General features: G+C 41.0%; 1 protein-coding gene across 1 annotated transcript; it reads right to left on the bottom strand.

Moving 5' to 3' along the window:
* Positions 1-2,430: 2,430 nt before the first annotated feature.
* On the bottom strand, positions 2,431-15,355 carry LOC139755913 (uncharacterized). The gene is made up of 10 exons (XM_071674662.1): positions 15,050-15,355; positions 13,619-13,772; positions 10,616-12,352; positions 9,849-9,950; positions 8,952-9,080; positions 8,356-8,484; positions 7,757-7,885; positions 7,361-7,489; positions 5,670-5,909; positions 2,431-4,207 (listed from the first exon to the last, which is right to left on the bottom strand). The coding sequence occupies exons 3-10, from the start codon at positions 10,908-10,910 to the stop codon at positions 2,571-2,573; spliced, it is 2,790 nt and encodes a 929-aa protein (XP_071530763.1). The 5' UTR covers positions 10,911-12,352; positions 13,619-13,772; positions 15,050-15,355; the 3' UTR covers positions 2,431-2,570.
* Between the last annotated feature and the right edge of the window lie 2,664 nt (positions 15,356-18,019).

Genomic DNA, 18,019 nt, shown 5'->3' with positions numbered 1-18,019 from the left:
ATGTATAATCTAAAGAGTTTTCACTATTACTACGATGCTCTTTTGTTAAATTTGTTGACGTTTCGAGTTCATTCAGAATTTGTTTACAACTTGGCGATGAAGTTTAGTGACGAAAGCAAATGTCAACATATTTGGTCATTTAAAGATATGGCACACTCTCGTTTTCTCTTGCCATTGTCGCTTCATAAAATTGCATATCATAAATCAGTTGATAAATGAACGAATTTTTTGACAGGTAATGTCAATTTATACCTGGGTGATGCAATCGCTTTAATATTAATGTCATTAATGGGATGATCCAGAGGAAATGGATTTGTAAATACCGATACTATTAAATGCTTGCTAGAAAGAAAATGGATTACTTTCTTGCAGACTGTCTTCGTTACACACCGTATAAACTACTTCTAGAGAGGAAGGAAATCCGTTAGGGCGTTGACCGTATTACTTTTCACCTTGTCGCGAGTGAGACCTACTTAATTGCCCCCTATATAGAGTGTCAATTGGAAAAGCTTCACTTTTAACAACCCACGAGGGAATTCTACCTTGTGAATGGAAAATGGGAAACTTTCCTTCGCACAGTATTTTTCAGACGAAATGTCCCTCAGAAGGAAACAAAGGAGTCTCAGCACTAGACTCCTACAGATATTTTCAGTGAATGTTCTTTTTATACGTATTTTCCCTCTTAACCGTCGCCTCCATTTAGAATCCCCTTAAGTACTTCCAAAATATCACTGGTGGATCTCTCCCTATGGAGGCCATACTGGTGCTCAGATAGAGGACTGAGATTTAAGATGTCTGAGGATATGGGAATTAAGGAGAAATTTAAAGTCTTTGGAAATGGTAGATGTCAAAGTAACAAGACAATAGTTAGAGGGGTTAGAATGGTCATTATATTCTTAAGAGATGGGCTGTAACCAGCGAATACTTCCAATACGAATGAAAAACTGGTATATGGACAGAAATGGAAAAGACGAGCAAGCACAGGCGCAAGTTCAGAAGCCCAGTCTTTCAGTACACGGGGATGGATGTCATTTGGACGATAAGCCTTCTTTTGTGTCCAGGGAGAGAGAAGAGCTTTTCGGACACCACGGAAAGAGGTTACGGTAAAGGCCATAGGATTACTAAGAGGATCATCAAAGGGAAAAGGAAGTATAACATAATTCCCAGCGATGCAATATGAACGTAATTGAAGACTAGATTCCCCTGAAAAAAGTTCCTTCAGTGAGGAAGCAAGATTTCAAAGATATAAAAACAGGAAATGAAGAATTTTATGTCTATAGAAATTGAGAAATATATCAAAATTTTCTTTAGAAAGTAATAAACAGTTCCCCAGGTTTTATGGCTTATTATTCCAAATTTGTGACACACTTATTTCTCAAAATGTTAGGTATAAATCATAGATCTCGGATGAATTGAATGACATCTTTGTAAGCTTCGAAATTCCCGTTGTCCCGTGTATGAAACTGAACCAATTCTCAAGACTTTTTTTTCTCTCGTCCACAGTAATTCTGACCAAAGTAATCGGTCAGAAAACTTCCATTACGGGTTATCTTAATTGCATATATGTAATCTGATTCCTGAATATAAATGATTCTCTATACCATCTTCAGACAAACATACGAATTCATAATTCTGAAAACATGGAAAAATTTTACTTTATTAAAGAAAATACATTACAACCAGTTTGATATGATTTTGCTATACACATAACAATAGGAGAGGTTAGTGTATACGATGATTAAAAGATGTTTCATGCGTGTGTTCTTTATTAAGCATAATATATGCACAAAATGTAATTAAATTTTCCACCTGAGTTACAGATATAAGATTTCATTTTCTTCCAGACATGTTCGCTGCTCCCGCGTCCCGCGATGTAGTTGTGTTAGGAAGAGACAGACAGACAGCTGGGCCACAGAGGAAAACTCTCTTTCCCGTTTCTTCTTTTAGAATATAATAAGTAATATAGATGGGAAGAATTTCCTGTCCCCTTTTTGTCGCCTTCTACAACTGGGCATTATTCTCTCTCTATTATCACTGGGGTTAACAGCCCATTGATGTCACTGTAGAATATATATATATATATATATATATATATATATATATATATATATATATATATATATATATATATATATATATATATATATTCAATTCAGTGCTATCTATGTCTTAAAATCACTCAAATAATATGGGTCCATCAGATATAATGGCATGAAAAGATTTGTTTTCAGGTGGTGCATTGTGGTAGACACATGTGGGTAGAAGAAATTGGATGCTGAGAGAATAAATGTTTATGAAGATGACTAGTACCTATGTGGTAGACGCCAGAGACGTTCACTCATTTCATTTCATTGTGGATGTTCTTTATGAGGGAAAGTGGCGAGAGGCTACAGGTAGATAAAGCGATGTCCTGATTTTTCCTGCTAATTTTTCATCGGATTGTGAGAGGTAATAGTTATCTAAGCCGTTTTCCTTGTTGGCCAGGTCACACAGCAAGAACATCCCTGGTTCAGGAGCTGTATTATCATTTGGACATTCGACTGATGGATTTGTCATTCTTGGTGACGTAATTATGCGTTGCTGCCTGTTGTTGTTGTTGTTGTGGTGGTGGTGGTGGTGGTGGTGGTAGTGGTGGTAGTTGGTTCTGTGGTGGTGGTGGTGGTGGTGGTGGTGGTTGGTTCTGTGGTTGTTGTAGTGGTGGTGGTAGTTGTTTCTGTGGTTGTAGTGGTAGTTGGTTCTGTGGTTGTGGTTGTAGTTGGTTCTGTGGTTGTTGTGGTTGTAGTTGGTTCTGTGGTTGTTGTGGTGGTAGTTGGTTCTGTGGTTGTTGTGGTAGTTGTGGTGGTAGTTGGTTCTGTGGTTGTTGTGGTAGTTGTGGTGGTAGTTGGTTCTGTGGTTGTTGTGGTAGTTGTGGTGGTAGTTGGTTCTGTGGTTGTTGTGGTAGTTGTGGTGGTAGTTGGTTCTGTGGTTGTTGTGGTAGTTGTGGTGGTAGTTGGTTCTGTGGTTGTTGTGGTAGTTGTGGTGGTAGTTGGTTCTGTGGTTGTTGATGTGGTAGTAGTTCCTGTGGTTGTTGTTGTGGCAGTTGTAGTAGTTGTTTCTGTGGTTGTTGTGGTGGTAGTTGTTTCTGTGGTTGTGGTGGTAGTTGATTCTGTGGTTGTTGTGGTGGTAGTTGTTTCTGTGGTTGTTGTGGTTGTTTCTCTGGTTGTTGTGGTGGTAGTTGTTTCTGTGGTTGTTGTAGTGGTAGTTGGTTCTGTAGTTGTGGAAGTTGTTTCTGTGGTTGTGGTGGTAGTTGTTTCTGTGGTTGTTGTGGTGGTAGTTGGTTCTGTGGTTGTTGTGGTGGTAGTAGTTTCTGTGGTTGTTGTGGTAGTTGGTTCTGTGGTTGTTGTGGTGGTTGTTTCTGTGGTTGTTGTGGTAGTAGTTGTTTCTGTGGTTGTTGTGGTGGTAGTTGGTTCTGTGGTTGTTGTGGTGGTAGTTGTTTCTGTGGTTGTTGTGGTTGTTGTGGTAGTTGTTGTGGAGGTAGTTGTTTCTGTCGTTGTTGTGGTAGTTGTTTCTGTAGTTGTGGTGGTAGTTGGTTCTGTGGTTGTGGTAGTTGTGGTGGTAGTTGTTTCTGTGGTTGTTGTGGTAGTTGTTGTGGAGGTAGTTGGTTCTGTAGTTGTTGTGGTAGTTGTTTCTGTGGTTGTTGTTGTGGTAGTTGGTTCTGTGGTGGTAGACGTAGTGGTAGTTGTTTCTGTGGTTGTAGTGGTGGTAGTTGGTTCTGTGGTTGTTGTGGTGGTAGTTGTTTCTGTGGTTGTTGTGGTGGTAGTTGTTTCTGTCGTTGTTGTTGTGGTGGTTGTTTCTGTGGTTGTTGTGGTAGTAGTTGTCTCTGTGGTTGTTGTTGTGGTAGCTGGTTCTGTGGTCGTTGTGGTAGTTGTTTCTGTGGTTGTGGTGGTAATTGGCTCTGTGGTTGTTGTGGTCGTAGACGGCTTTGTGGTTGTTGTGGTAGTAGTTGGTTCTGTGGTTGTTGTAGTGGAAGTTGGCTTTGTGGTCGTTGTGGTGGTGGTTGGCTCTGTGGTCGTTGTGGTGGTGGTTGGCTCTGTGGTCGTTGTGGTGGTGGTTGATTCTGTGGTCGTTGTGGTGGTGGTTGATTCTGTAGTTGTTGTGGTAGGCGCTGTAGTTGTAGTTGTGGAAGTTAGCTCTGTGGTAGCTGTCACTGCTGTTGTTAAAACTCCCTCTGTTGGCGCACGAAATACATGACGTAAGAAATACATTACATACATCAATATATATATATATATATATATATATATATATATATATATATATATATATATATATATATATATATATATATATATATATATATATATATATATATATATATATATATAGTCCTGGAAAGAGGGGCAAGTATGAAGTCTGTTGGGGATGAGAGAGCTTGGGAAGTGAGTCAGTTGTTGTTCGCTGATGATACAGCGCTGGTGGCTGATTCATGTGAGAAACTGCAGAAGCTGGTGACTGAGTTTGGTAAAGTGTGTGGAAGAAGAAAGTTAAGAGTAAATGTGAATAAGAGCAAGGTTATTAGGTACAGTAGGGGTGAGGGTCAAGTCAATTGGGAGGTGAGTTTGAATGGAGAAAAACTGGAGGAAGTGAAGTGTTTTAGATATCTGGGAGTGGATCTGTCAGCGGATGGAACCATGGAAGCGGAAGTGGATCATAGGGTGGGGGAGGGGGCGAAAATTTTGGGAGCCTTGAAAAATGTGTGGAAGTCGAGAACATTATCTCGGAAAGCAAAAATGGGTATGTTTGAAGGAATAGTGGTTCCAACAATGTTGTATGGTTGCGAGGCGTGGGCTATGGATAGAGATGTGCGCAGGAGGATGGATGTGCTGGAAATGAGATGTTTGAGGACAATGTGTGGTGTGAGGTGGTTTGAGCGAGTGAGTAACGTAAGGGTAAGAGAGATGTGTGGAAATAAAAAGAGCGTGGTTGAGAGAGCAGAAGAGGGTGTTTTGAAATGGTTTGGGCACATGGAGAGAATGAGTGAGGAAAGATTGACCAAGAGGATATATGTGTCGGAGGTGGAGGGAACGAGGAGAAGAGGGAGACCAAATTGGAGGTGGAAAGATGGAGTGAAAAAGATTTTGTGTGATCGGGGCCTGAACATGCAGGAGGGTGAAAGGAGGGCAAGGAATAGAGTGAATTGGAGCGATGTGGTATACAGGGGTTGACGTGCTGTCAGTGGATTGAATCAAGGCATGTGAAGCGTCTGGGGTAAACCATGGAAAGCTGTGTAGGTATGTATATTTGCGTGTGTGGACGTATGTACATGTGTATGGGGGGGGTTGGGCCATTTCTTTCGTCTGTTTCCTTGCGCTACCTCGCAAACGCGGGAGACAGCGACAAAGTATAAAAAAAAAAAAAAAAAAAAAAAAAAATATATATATATATATATATATATATATATATATATATATATATATATATATATATATATATATATATATATATATATATATATAGTTTTTTCAGCATCATGTTTATCTGCTTATCTAATCATATGTCTATAAATATATGCCAGACACCATCTGATAAAAGTTTAGGGATAAACATTTGGCGGCAAGACCGGACACTTACCCACCTTTGTGAGGGTCAAGATTCAACGAAACAGGACGGTAAATATACCAGGTACTTACTATCGCAACATATACAGTCGTAACCCTCACAGTGGTAATATGGAAGAGGCTTAGGGCAGTGCGTCTTGTCCACACACACGCCCGGACACGCAGGGTCGGGCAGGCAGAGAGGAGGACGCGAAGAGCAACACTTGCATTTATGTCCTCCATCACACCCGCCTCGCACTTCGCGCTCCCCATGGTGGCAAGAGGCTCGACACACTCCGTAGCCTTGGTCACAAGAAGGCTGGGCTTCACAGCCTGGGTGAAGAACACACCTCTGCTTCATAGGATATCCAGACAGTGTTAGAGAGAGAAAAAAAAATGCATATGAGCCTCGTTTTTCTTAAATACACCATTTGGTGCTTTCTTACCAAGAAGTTCACATGATGCGGACCTTTCGTTCGTTGGTCAAATGACGTGATGTCACAGGACATGAAACTTGCAATTCAGGTCGACGTTTGTAACCGATACCACGTTGGGATGGTAGTCTATACACAATTCTAAATAGGAAATCTGAACCTTTAAGCGCTGATCGTCATAATGAGAAAACTAAACCTGATCTATCAATAGTTAATCTAACATGTAGGGAATAATAGCTTTTGTGATAAGGACACACAAGCTGCACTCCTCATTCACCAAAGAAACCCGCTCATACACAACAGCTCATCATCAAGAAAAATCAGAGAACAAATCCACACTCTATATAACATCATCACTAACCCAATCACTGAAAGATAGATAGACTTGGTACTCCTTCCTCAGCACACTGAATCACAAGACCCTCAGCAACCAACTTTGGCGCCCATCAAAGAAAGTCCAGTCTTATCGCACCAGTCCAGGCCTAACTCTAAGCAATTGTGATCCATTCCAGTAAAATCTCTTCCTCCAGGGAACACACAAACATACTCATATAATGCTCTTCAAAAATGAAGGGTTTATATTCTCTTATGTACATAAGAGATTATAATCCCTTCATAAATCATTGAAACACAGGACGATCTTGGACTATACAATTATTTCCTACCGCACCCCAAATAAATCTGCTCTCTGCCTCCACCGGACTACCCCAGATAAACCCCTTAACCATTGACAAAAACTCCTACCGACTACATTACCACGCATGAACTCCGAGGATACATGGTCCACTAATTAACATATTATGAACGTCACTGCCCTCACTTGTAACACTTCAAGATGTGAGTCATTCCTGTTTTATTCTTTATGTCGTGTTGTGTCAATTACAATGAATTTGACTGAAGATGAGTAGTGTCAGTGTATCCAAAACGTCTCCTGTTCAAGAATACAGTGAAAATTGATGTAGGAAATTTATACACACTTTGATGAAGCAAAAGTTACGGTGAAAAAACTGAAAATAGAAAAAAAGAAAGGGTAAATATGCACTGGGCTTTTACCCAAGACCCCTTTAAAGCTAAAGGCTCCTGCAGGCCAAGGCTGTTCTGTTCCCAATAGCAGGGACTTCCTCAGGAGTAAGAGGTTCTTTGACAAGACTGTACTCCCATTGATATAGCCTTACCAAAGGTGATTTTTCATTTGAAGAGTAACCTCTTGCAGGCGGAGCCCGGTAACACCTATCTATCCATCTGTTTATGTAATATATATACATATATATATATATATATATATATATATATATATATATATATATATATATATATATACACCAACCATTTGATAGTTGCGACACTTACTGTTTGCAGGAGCGCAGCATTGACAGCTCTGTCCCTTGCAGCCTCCTTTAATCTCTCGCTCGTCACTCGAGCAGCTGTCTTTTGTGCAAGTTCCGCCTCTTTTACCGCATTTCTTCTTAGGAATACATTCTGAAAGAACATATACATCTCTGCGTTTTAGTGATGTCATGACAATGTAACTTTGTACTTTTGTGTAAGTTCTGTGTGTGAAGCTTACGAACTAAATATACTGATATGAAACCTAACTGGGCATAGTTGTTTATTTAGTTAAAAAAATACCTCTCAAAGAATTGTGATATTTGCACGTCTCCACTTACCATGTGTTGTCAAAGATTCTCAATGTCTGCTAAGAATATTTTCCTCAGTATCTACTGTTAGACAAGTGTGGGTCCTCACCTCCAGCGTCCGCCACGCAGCACAAGCAGCCTATCCCTTTACAGCCCTTCCTCAACTCGCTCTCATCCGCCGAACACGACTTCTTGCACGACCCACCAACCTTCTTGCACTTCTTTTTGGGTTTGCAGTCTGTTCAAGAACAAGATCAATTCATGGGAATTTCTTACTTTTCCAGAGTTCTCTCCAGCGGGAACTTCTCGTCTTGCACAGATTTTCTCCTTTTTTTTTTTGGTTACGTGTCATAGGTAAGCAACTCTAAAGATAAAACTTGTGTACAAGAGAAAGGAGCATTTGATAAAGAAAATCAAGAGATGTTCCGTCGTAGCATATACAATATACAGTATAGCTTACATAAAAACAAACTGCTGGCGTATCTTCGGGATATCTTCTTCCGCATGATAAAACAGAAAGTATACATAAGAGACATTTCATGCATCCTAAAGTATGCTATATAATCAAATACCAAAGTTCCCAACAGTATTTCTAAAGATGTAGATGGACATTCGGGTCAATATCGAATAGATTCACATCCGACAACTTCATCATTCTCGCGATGTAACATACATGAGCGATGGAGACTTAAAGTTATCTCTACTCACTTTCTTGAGGTGGAGCGCAGCACCGGCAGTTCTCGCCACCACAACCACCAGCAATCTCTTGTTCACCGACCGAACATTTATCCTTGCAGGTGCCGCCCCGTTTCTTGCATCTTTTCGTGATCGAGCATTCTGCGGGAGATCGCATACTACCATGATCATCCCGTAGGATAAACTGCACAACCATGACTCATCGCAGGGAGAATCTATACCGTTAAACACCAACATGATACAATCATGATGATCCCCTCCTCACCCCACTGAAGGTAACTGTTAACTATCCATATCGTCTTGTTGGGAACGTCACGTACCTTGTGAGTGAGGGTACATCATAGCTCTGGTATTGACGAGTTTAATGTCTGATGTCTGTCATTCACATAATCACAGTGGAGTTTCTTGATATTTTGATCGTCTTAACGATGGTAAAACCTTATCTAAGGTTTTACTGCAACTCCTGAATCTAGGCATATTAAAGATAGTTAAGATAACCATGAAAATAAGATGAATAACAACCTCATTCCTCTTTTTTTTTTTTTCTACACAGATGCAACGTGTTGGATTGTGGGTACATAACGCCACAGAACTTCAGCGTTGCTCACCTGGAGCTGGCGCCACGCAGCACCAGCAGCCTCGCCCTTTACAGCCCTTCCTCAACCCGCTCTCCTCCGCCGAACACGACTTCTTGCACGATCCGCCAACCTTCTTGCACTTCTTCTTAGGTTTGCACTCTGTTGGCAGACAGTATTAAAGAATGTTTCTTTTACTCTAAGTAAAGAAAAAGAAAAAAAAACACCGGGAATATTACAAAAAACACGTAGAACGGTCATTGATAATAGGGAATGCAACTATCGAACTCATATCTTTCTTGCAATAATAACATTCTTACAGAACAATTGCTTGAAAGAAATCATCGGATATTTCTCACAATCTGAACGCTGATATGATGATACTGGTCAAGGTTTAACAGATCAATGTGCATAATGTAAATAAAATAATAATGATGTAATTTTGAACCCTTTTCGCTTCTGACATTTCTCAAAAGGAAGACACCTCCAGCTGTATGAAAACCCGCAAACCTAACTCTAAAACCATAATTTCTAACTCTTTTGGATAACTATTACAAAATGTAAAATGTTGTTTCAGGATTAAGGAAAGAAGCAACGTCCGTTTGACTTCATAATTGTCCTTAGATTGTGTGATTATTATAAGACTACTCGGAAGACACTGATTACGATCGAGAGTCCTTACTTCAGTTTCTTGAGCGAGTTCTAGGAATGAATCACAATCGGAAATCTTTCCTGGATTTCACTAAATGCATTATGATAACTGATACTCAAAGTGTTTATCTTTCCGGACACAGGACAGATAATTATGCATATCATTTGATAAATCATAATGGTGGAGATTATCTAGCGATCCAGTAGGAAGACAGACAGCGGGCCCGAGAGGACTTTGACTTGACCGACGCAGAGTGATTCACTGAACCAGGAACTTACTCGAGTGACCGTCTCTATTGCTGCTTGACTTTTCTCCTCCTCGTTCTTCTTCCTCTGAACTTTGCTTACCGTCTTCATTTTGTCCTCCATCCTCCGATGATACTGGGAAATGGAAACATGATTGTCAACTGATTGCTGTATATCATCCATTGCAATGCATAGTTGAAAAACAATGGTTTTTTTCACATTATGCTGCCAGACAAATCATGGATTACATTTCTCTCTAACGATCTACTGACAGAAAAATATAAAGAAAAATGAAAAAATGGTAACTAAGACCAGTAAAACTAGTTATAAACGTAAAATAATTACGCTAACGTGTAAAATGATGTCATACGCACTTCAGCCAACACTGGGAGTCAGCAATACTGGGTGTTGGCAAAAACCACCCAACAAACATTGGACGTCATATCAGCCGAAGCGCAGACAACTTTGGGTGTCAGCAACAGCCGCAACACAACACTGCGTGTCAGCAACAGCTACAAAACTAGGTGCCAGTAAGAGCCACAACACAGACAACACTGGGTGCTAGCAACAGTCACAGCACAACGATATACACGACAATGAGTGTTAACAAAAGCCACGGTATAAACAACACCGGGTGTTGGCAATGGCCACAACACTAAGTGACAGAACAGATATAACAGACATTACTTACAACAAATATAGAAGACATTGAATATCAAAACCACAACATAAACAACAATGGGTGTTGGCAATAGCCACAACACTAAGTGGCAGCAACAGATACAACAGGCATTACTTACAGTGTTTACAACAACAATAGGGAGCACAGGAACCAACGGATAAAGTTTTGGGGGTGGTTTGACAGACTTTACCGTCAGTATTACAAACTCCTCCAAACTTCTTGCATACAGTCTGCAGACGTTTGTAACAATCTTTCCTGGGTTTAGATCCACTGATCAATGGATCACGAATATCCTCCTTTTCCTCTTCTTCTTGTAGCGCTTTGGTTAAGCTCGTATGCTTGCGTTTAGCTTTGGATTTTCGTCGTCGAACATTTCTTTCGCGGTCTCCCCTTCGTCGTGCCGTCTTGGGCATTCCTGTGTCATCTTTGCGGTTTCCCTTACGACGTCGATCCTTCTTCTGTCTCCTGTACCGCTTCTCCTTGCCTCGTTTCAGGCTACTTTTTTTCTTGTTCACTTTCTTATCTTTTTCCTTCCGTTGAGACGTTTACGCTTTGCTATGCCTTCGCTTCCTTTCTTCATGCGATGTTCATGACGACTCCTCTTGCTTTTTGTCACTCCTTCCTTCTTCTTTTTCTTCCTTCTACGTTCAAGACGACGCTTATTCTCTTCATTTTTCTTGTCCTCTTTCCCCTCTTACTTCCATCGTTGTGTGTTTTCTTGTTCATTCTCGTTGTCCTTCCAGAGCTATGTTTTTTCTTGTTCTTTCTGTTCCTCCTTTCATTACTGAGTTTTTTCTTTTTCATACTCTTCCTGCTTCCATCAATATGTGTCTTCTTGTTCATTCTCGTTCTACTTCGATTGCCATGTTTTTTCTCGTTCATTCTGTGCTTACTTCCATCGCTATGTTCTTTCTTGTTCACACTCTTCCTACTTCCATCAATTTGTGTTTTCTTGTCTATTCTTGTTTTACCTCCATTATTGTGCTTTTTCTGATTCATTCTATACCTAGTTTCATTTCTATGCTTTTTCTTTTTCATCTTCCTCTTGCTTCCATCACTATGTTTTTCTTTGTTCATTTTGCTCGTACTTTCATCACTATGTTTTCCCTTTTTCAAACTCTTCTTATTGCCATCACTTTGTGTCTTCTTCTTCATTCTCTCCTTGCTTTCATCACTATGTCTTTTCTTGTTCAAAGTCTTCTTTTTTCCATCACTTCGTGATTTCTTGTTTACTCTCCTCCTGCTTACATCGTTATGTCTTACCTTGTTCAAACGCTTGTTATTTCCATCACTTCGTGTTTTCTTGTTTATTTTCTTCCTGCTTTCATCACTATGTCTTTTCTTATTCAAAGCCTTCTTACCTCCATCACTTCGTGTTTTCTTTTTCATTTTCTTCCTGCTTTCATCACTATGTCTTTTCTTGTTCAAAGTCTTCTTTTTTCCATCACTTCGTGTTTTCTTGTTCTTTCTCTCCCTGCTTTCATCATTATGTCTTTTCTTGTTCAAACTCCTCTTATCTCCATCACTTCGTGTTTTCTTGTTCATTTTCTTCCTGCTTTCATCATTATGTCTTTTCTTGTTCAAACTCTTCTTATCTCCATCACTTCGTGTTTTTTTGTTCATATTCTTCCTGCTTCATCACTATGTCTTTTCTTGTTCAAACTCTTCTTATCTCCATCATTTCGTGTTTTTTTGTTCATATTCTTCCTACTTCCACTACTACGATTTTTCACGTTCGGTCTCTTCCTTGACTTCCTCTCGCGTTTCCTTGTCTCTTCACCGACTTCACCATTGCCGTTGGGATTTCGTCCAGGAGAGGATTTCCCCCGATTGTTCTGCGGTCGCGTCGGCTCACCTGTTGACAGAAAGTGTCAAGTAGTACACTATCTCCCTGCTTACATTAAGGTGTCAAGGGATACGACACCTATACGTACTGTGTTAAGGGGCACGAACCGATTTGCATACATGGTATGAAGGGACATGGCGCTTTCTCTTTACGCCGTGGTAAGTTGTTTGACACATTTTTTTGAGGGGTGTGGCACGATTAGCTTACATGGTGTCATGGGGTACGACACGATTTGCATGCACTGTGTCAAGGGGTGTGGTATGATCTGCATAGATCAAGTGTCAAGGCGTATGACACGACCTTTACACATTGTGTCGAGGGATATGACACTACTTGCATATAACATGTCAAGGGGTACGGCCCTACCTGCATGCCTTGAGTGTCAAGCACTCTATACACATACGATTTGTGTCAAGGGGTTTTGCTTTAAACTATTGTGTCACCTGAGTATGCTACACAGCTAGGGAGGTATATCAATGATATGTTTCTAGATATCACGTAAATGGGGGTACAGGAATGGTTCACCTGTATTCATTATGTAAAGAAGAGTACAATAATCGTGCATCTCAGTGGATGGTGCGTAAATAGGGGATACAATAATGATTTACCTGTATATGTAACAAGAAGGTACAATGCATATATGTATATGTATATTATCCCTGAGGATAGCGGAGAAAGTATACTGCCCACGTATTCCTTACGTGTACAGGGTGTTACTCCACTTGTAATCACTGAATGTAATACCTGAGTATCTCGTATGTCTTATCTGTAAGTTTCAGGTTAAGATAAGATGTATGTATACTTTACAAATCTCTGTTAAGCGTTTGTGATACAGTATATAGCTAGCGGTATACAGTGTGTTAAAGAATATTTATAGGTAAAACCCTACCTGTCTACTTCTACATCAACCTTTTCAGGAAATCAAGAACGTCGACGACTTAGTCACCACAAAAACGGCTCTCTGTTCCCCTCCTCCTGTAGCACTGTATTGTAGCTTGCCTCTTACGTGTCTGTCTGTACCAGATTGTACCCTCCCTCAGCCCTGGAACCGTCAAAACATACTTTTATACGACCCACATCTTAGACAGGTGTGTCTCTGGAGTACACATCGTCCAAACCGTTACGAGGACACCTGTCATCGTCTGTATCTAGCCATCAGTGACCGGGACAGATGTGCATATAGCAATGGCCCAGCCAACAGGTGTGTGTTGTGTGTGTGTGTGTGTGTGTGTGTGTGTGTGTGTGTGTGTGTGTGTGTGTGTGTAATAATCTCACGCTTGCAGCAGAGGTTTCCGCGGGGGCAATCGTCGTCCTGGCTGAGGAGGGGTGTCCGGCAATCTGCCTCACTCCACACGCACGTCCCTCCTCTCCTGTCGCAGCTCTTGCCCGCTGCTGCCTCGTCCTCCTCCACCACCGCCGCCTGCGACGCCTGTGATACGTTCCTGAACTCAGATCATACGTCATGCAGTGGAAAAAAAAAAAAAGAAGGGGCGTTCCGAGAGTGTTCCACGGGTGTCACGGGATGAGACGGGGATAGAGAGGGTGTCTTAGGACGCTACAGGATGGGACAGGGTCAGACAGGGTGTTCTAGGACGTTACAGGATGGGACAGGGTCAGACAGGTTGTTCTAGGACGTTACAAGATGAGATAAGCCAGACAGGGCGTCCTAGGACACTACATGATAGGACAGGGTCATACATGGTGTCCTAGGATTTTACAGGATAGGACAAGGGCAATGAAGGACGTCTACGCACGTCACAGGATGCGACAGGGACACTGAAATCCTCATCCTTATAGAACATTCGTCCCATGAGAGATGGATATAATAGTCAGGTCAAGACAAAGCTTGAACAGTTCTAGACTACTGTAGAAAGCACAAAGCACAAATCCTACGATATTGCATTATGGTTCGACAGCTGCCCAATGTAATATCTGAGATATCAAAATCTTTACGGGACGCTTATGAATATGCACAATGAACTCATTCTAAGTTCGTAACACCATTATCAATTTCTACATTACTATCATCCTTTTGAAGCAATACCGTAATTTGTTCCAAAAATATCATACAATGAATGGTGAAGTAGAAGGTCATTTTAGATTATCATTATTCACATTTAGTGTTTTCTTCAAGTACCCAGACAGAGAGACAAGGAGATAGACAAATAGATGCACAGATATGGAGGAGGTACGAATGAGAATAACAAAGACGGTTACCAGAGTTTAGACAACGCTGTGTTACAAGCAAAGGCTACATACAGACTAGATATGAACGTTTAATTCACTGCTAAAAGCATCATTGAGTGTGATAAAGACTAAGCTATAACAAAAAAAAAAAAAAAAGTGAGAGTTTGGACACAGACTGCGTGATGAGAGAAGTTAACTTCCAGTTAGTTTTTTTCTTTTATATTTGAGTAAGATCCTTCATAAATGTGCACGGTACGACACACTCTTGTAAAAACCCACGAGTCATACATAGTCTGAGGGGGAAAGGATGTAAATAAAGGCTGGTTAAGCTCCCCATGACCAAGAGAGAGAGAGAGAGATAGAGAGAGAGAGAGAGAGAGAGAGAGAGAGAGAGAGAGAGAGAGAGAGAGAGAGAGAGAGAGAGAGAGAGAGAGAGAGAGAGAGAGAGAGAGAGAGAGAGAGAGAGAGAGAGAGAGAATTCCCAGAAGTCCCTCGCCAAAGAGGTCTTCCAACGATTACCTTTCCACCCTCCCGTCGTCCAGCGTCGGCAGCACTGGTGGCATGAGCGACGAGAACGCAGGCTACGACCACCAGCCAAGGCGTCGCCTCCATGTCCGCTGATGCCGTTTCCTGCTGCGACCTAACCAACCGTCTGTCTCACTGGACCTGGATGATACTCCCTTACAACACACACGGCGCTGTACTTCGTCGGAGCTCTCCGTTCCTATCGCTGGAGGGTGTCGGCGATGTCGGCGACCATCGGCGGCAAGTTGGTTCTCCCGCGTCCGTTGGCCTCGGTTGAGGTACTGGTGATGGACTGGCTCTTGTTTTATATACCACGGCTGAACCCTCCAGGGGTTAGTGTCGGCAGGGTATCACCAAATACGTCCTCGTGACGTTTGGTGACCTATAAAAAAAAAAGAATTACTGCCACAAAACCGACATTAACCCAGTTTGGCGTATGGTTCCCACTCAAATAAACCTAGCGTAACTCTTTTGTCGATACCGCATCGTGTGAGTTCGAACCCCACTGACCACTTCGTCGATCGGATGGCCTTGGGTCCGTCTGTGAGTTCAAGACAAAAGTCTTATCATAGATATTCTTTTTTCATATCTTTTGGCGGGTTTGACTCGCATGAATCACTTGGTTATTTGGGTTCCAAGCCTATCAACTGTCGGGGTCATTAAGGCCGTCAATGTCAAGTTATAACCACTAATCGAAAAATCTTCAACACCTTCTTCAGGAGATGAAGACAATCATAAGACCATACAACGCTCTCACTGCATAAGACGAGCTTGTACATCCATCTCCGTTCCTGTGTTTGTATCTCTGATTTTCCCCGTGGCAGTGTTGCCTCCTTCAGCTATGTTCAAGTCGCTATCCCTAGCGTAGCTCGAACTTTGACTCTATAGGTATGATTGTCTTAGCTATGATCAGCGTATTCAATTTCACTTTCGTGTCTCCGTTTTCTTCCATTACACTTCAGTGTTCAGGTTTACTGTATATATCTGTGGAAATACGTGAATTCTTCAGGTCAGTGAACTATTTGAGGGACGCCTGTGTAGCGGGTGACGTCCACTAAAAGTAAGAACGACCGACAATAAATCCCAAACGCTCGGACTGTACCGCGCTGCTGGACATTTCTTTCTGTGTCGTAAATGTATGCTGTCATATAAATTATAAAATGTGGAACACCCTGTACCTACATTCTCACCTTGGAAATATTTGTTTCCAAAATTCTCTAAAAACTGAAACAAAATCAAAATTGTCAAACTGTAATAATAATAATAATAATAATAATAATAATAATAATGATGATAATAATAATAATAATAATAATAATAATAATAATAATAATAAGGCAACGTTTTGTTCCATACGTATATCTGCTTTACGAAATGAACTTAAAATCAAGTAGCATTTGTGATACATATACATATTTTCATTTGTATTACTACAAATAACAAACGTACAAACAAAGATGAGAGTAATTACTTAAGACAGTTTTCCCAACTTGAGTATAAAGAATTTTGTTTACCTGATACCAACCACTCTCCAGTTGAGGGTGTCTGAAATTTCAAAAACTATCAATTGCCTAAAGTTTATAAAAACAATCAGCAAGAATACTTCCCACGTATTCCCTGCGTGTCGTAGAAGGCGACTAAAAGGGGAGGGAGCGGGGGGCTGGAAATCCTCCCCTCTCAATTTTTTTTTAATTTTCCAAAAGAAGGAACAGAGAAGGGGGCCAGGTGAGGATATTCCCTCAATGGCCCAGTCCTCTGTTCTTAACGCTACCTCGCTAACGCGGGAAATGGCGAATAGTTTGAAAAAAAAAAAAAAATTACTACACTGGTGATCTGGAACAACTTGTCTAGTTGTGTTAGAAAAAAAGGACTGGTGAATGGGGGATACTTGGGTGAGAAAATGTGCATGAGATGGGATCAAAGGGCATTAAATGGATTACGTTCTGATGGAAAGACATGCAAAGGAGAAGGTTTTGGATGTGAATATGCTGAGGAGGGATGCAGGTGGGATGTCTGACCATTTCTTGGTGATGGTGAGCGTGAGTGGGTTTAGGGATAAGAGGAAGTGACGTATGCAAATGAAATAGTGAAAATAAGGAACTTGGAAAAAAAAAAGTCTGTGTGTGCAGAGATGGCAAGAGATAGTGAGTGATGAGTGACATAAGGTGAAGTGAATGAAACATGGGATGTGGACGGAGAGTGGAAGGTATTTTGGAAAGTATTGCTTACATGCGCGGGTGAAGTGTGTCATATACGGAAGGAGTGAGATGGAGGTGTACGAGAAAAGGTTAGTGAGTGGTGGAATAAAGAACTTAAGAAGTTTCAAATGAAGGAGGAAAGGGATGCATATGGACAGCATCTGTAAGGATGGATCGTGAGTGATTCGGAGATGTACAAGAGAAAGCAGGTCAAGGGAGAGATATGGGAAGTGATAAAGAAAGCGAATCAAAAACATAGGATGAGAGAGTAACGATGAACTTCACGAATGAGAAAATGTTTTGGAAGGAAGTGAACACTGTGAAAACATAAATCAAATGGGAGCAACAGCAAGAATGATACATGGGGAAGTAGCAACAGGTTTTGAAAAGTTAATGAAGAAATAGAGTAATTATTCTCAAGGACTTGTTAAACGGGTTGGATGATAGGGTGTCTGATGTGATCTTTCTGGGGCGACTGGTATATGCAACGAAGGAGTCACAGTGAATGATTTCGTGAACAGAGGAGGTTGTGAAAGTAATGTGAAAGATGAAGTGCGGCAAAGCAGCAGGGGTGAATGGAACTTCAAGTATGCTTCTCAAAGAAAGGGATGACAGTGTTATTTATTGATCAGTCAATCATGATTCTCAGTGTATATATAACCCAAGGTAATGTGTCTAAGAACTGACAAAATGCACGTATACTTTAGTGCCCCTATATAAAGGCAATTGACATAGAAAATGAATGCTCGAATTACAAAGGTATCGG

The sequence above is a fragment of the Panulirus ornatus genome, chromosome 20, assembly GCF_036320965.1.
Source record: "Panulirus ornatus isolate Po-2019 chromosome 20, ASM3632096v1, whole genome shotgun sequence".
NCBI classification, from domain to species: Eukaryota; Metazoa; Arthropoda; class Malacostraca; order Decapoda; family Palinuridae; genus Panulirus; species Panulirus ornatus.
This window is presented reverse-complemented; position numbering and strand designations above follow the sequence as displayed.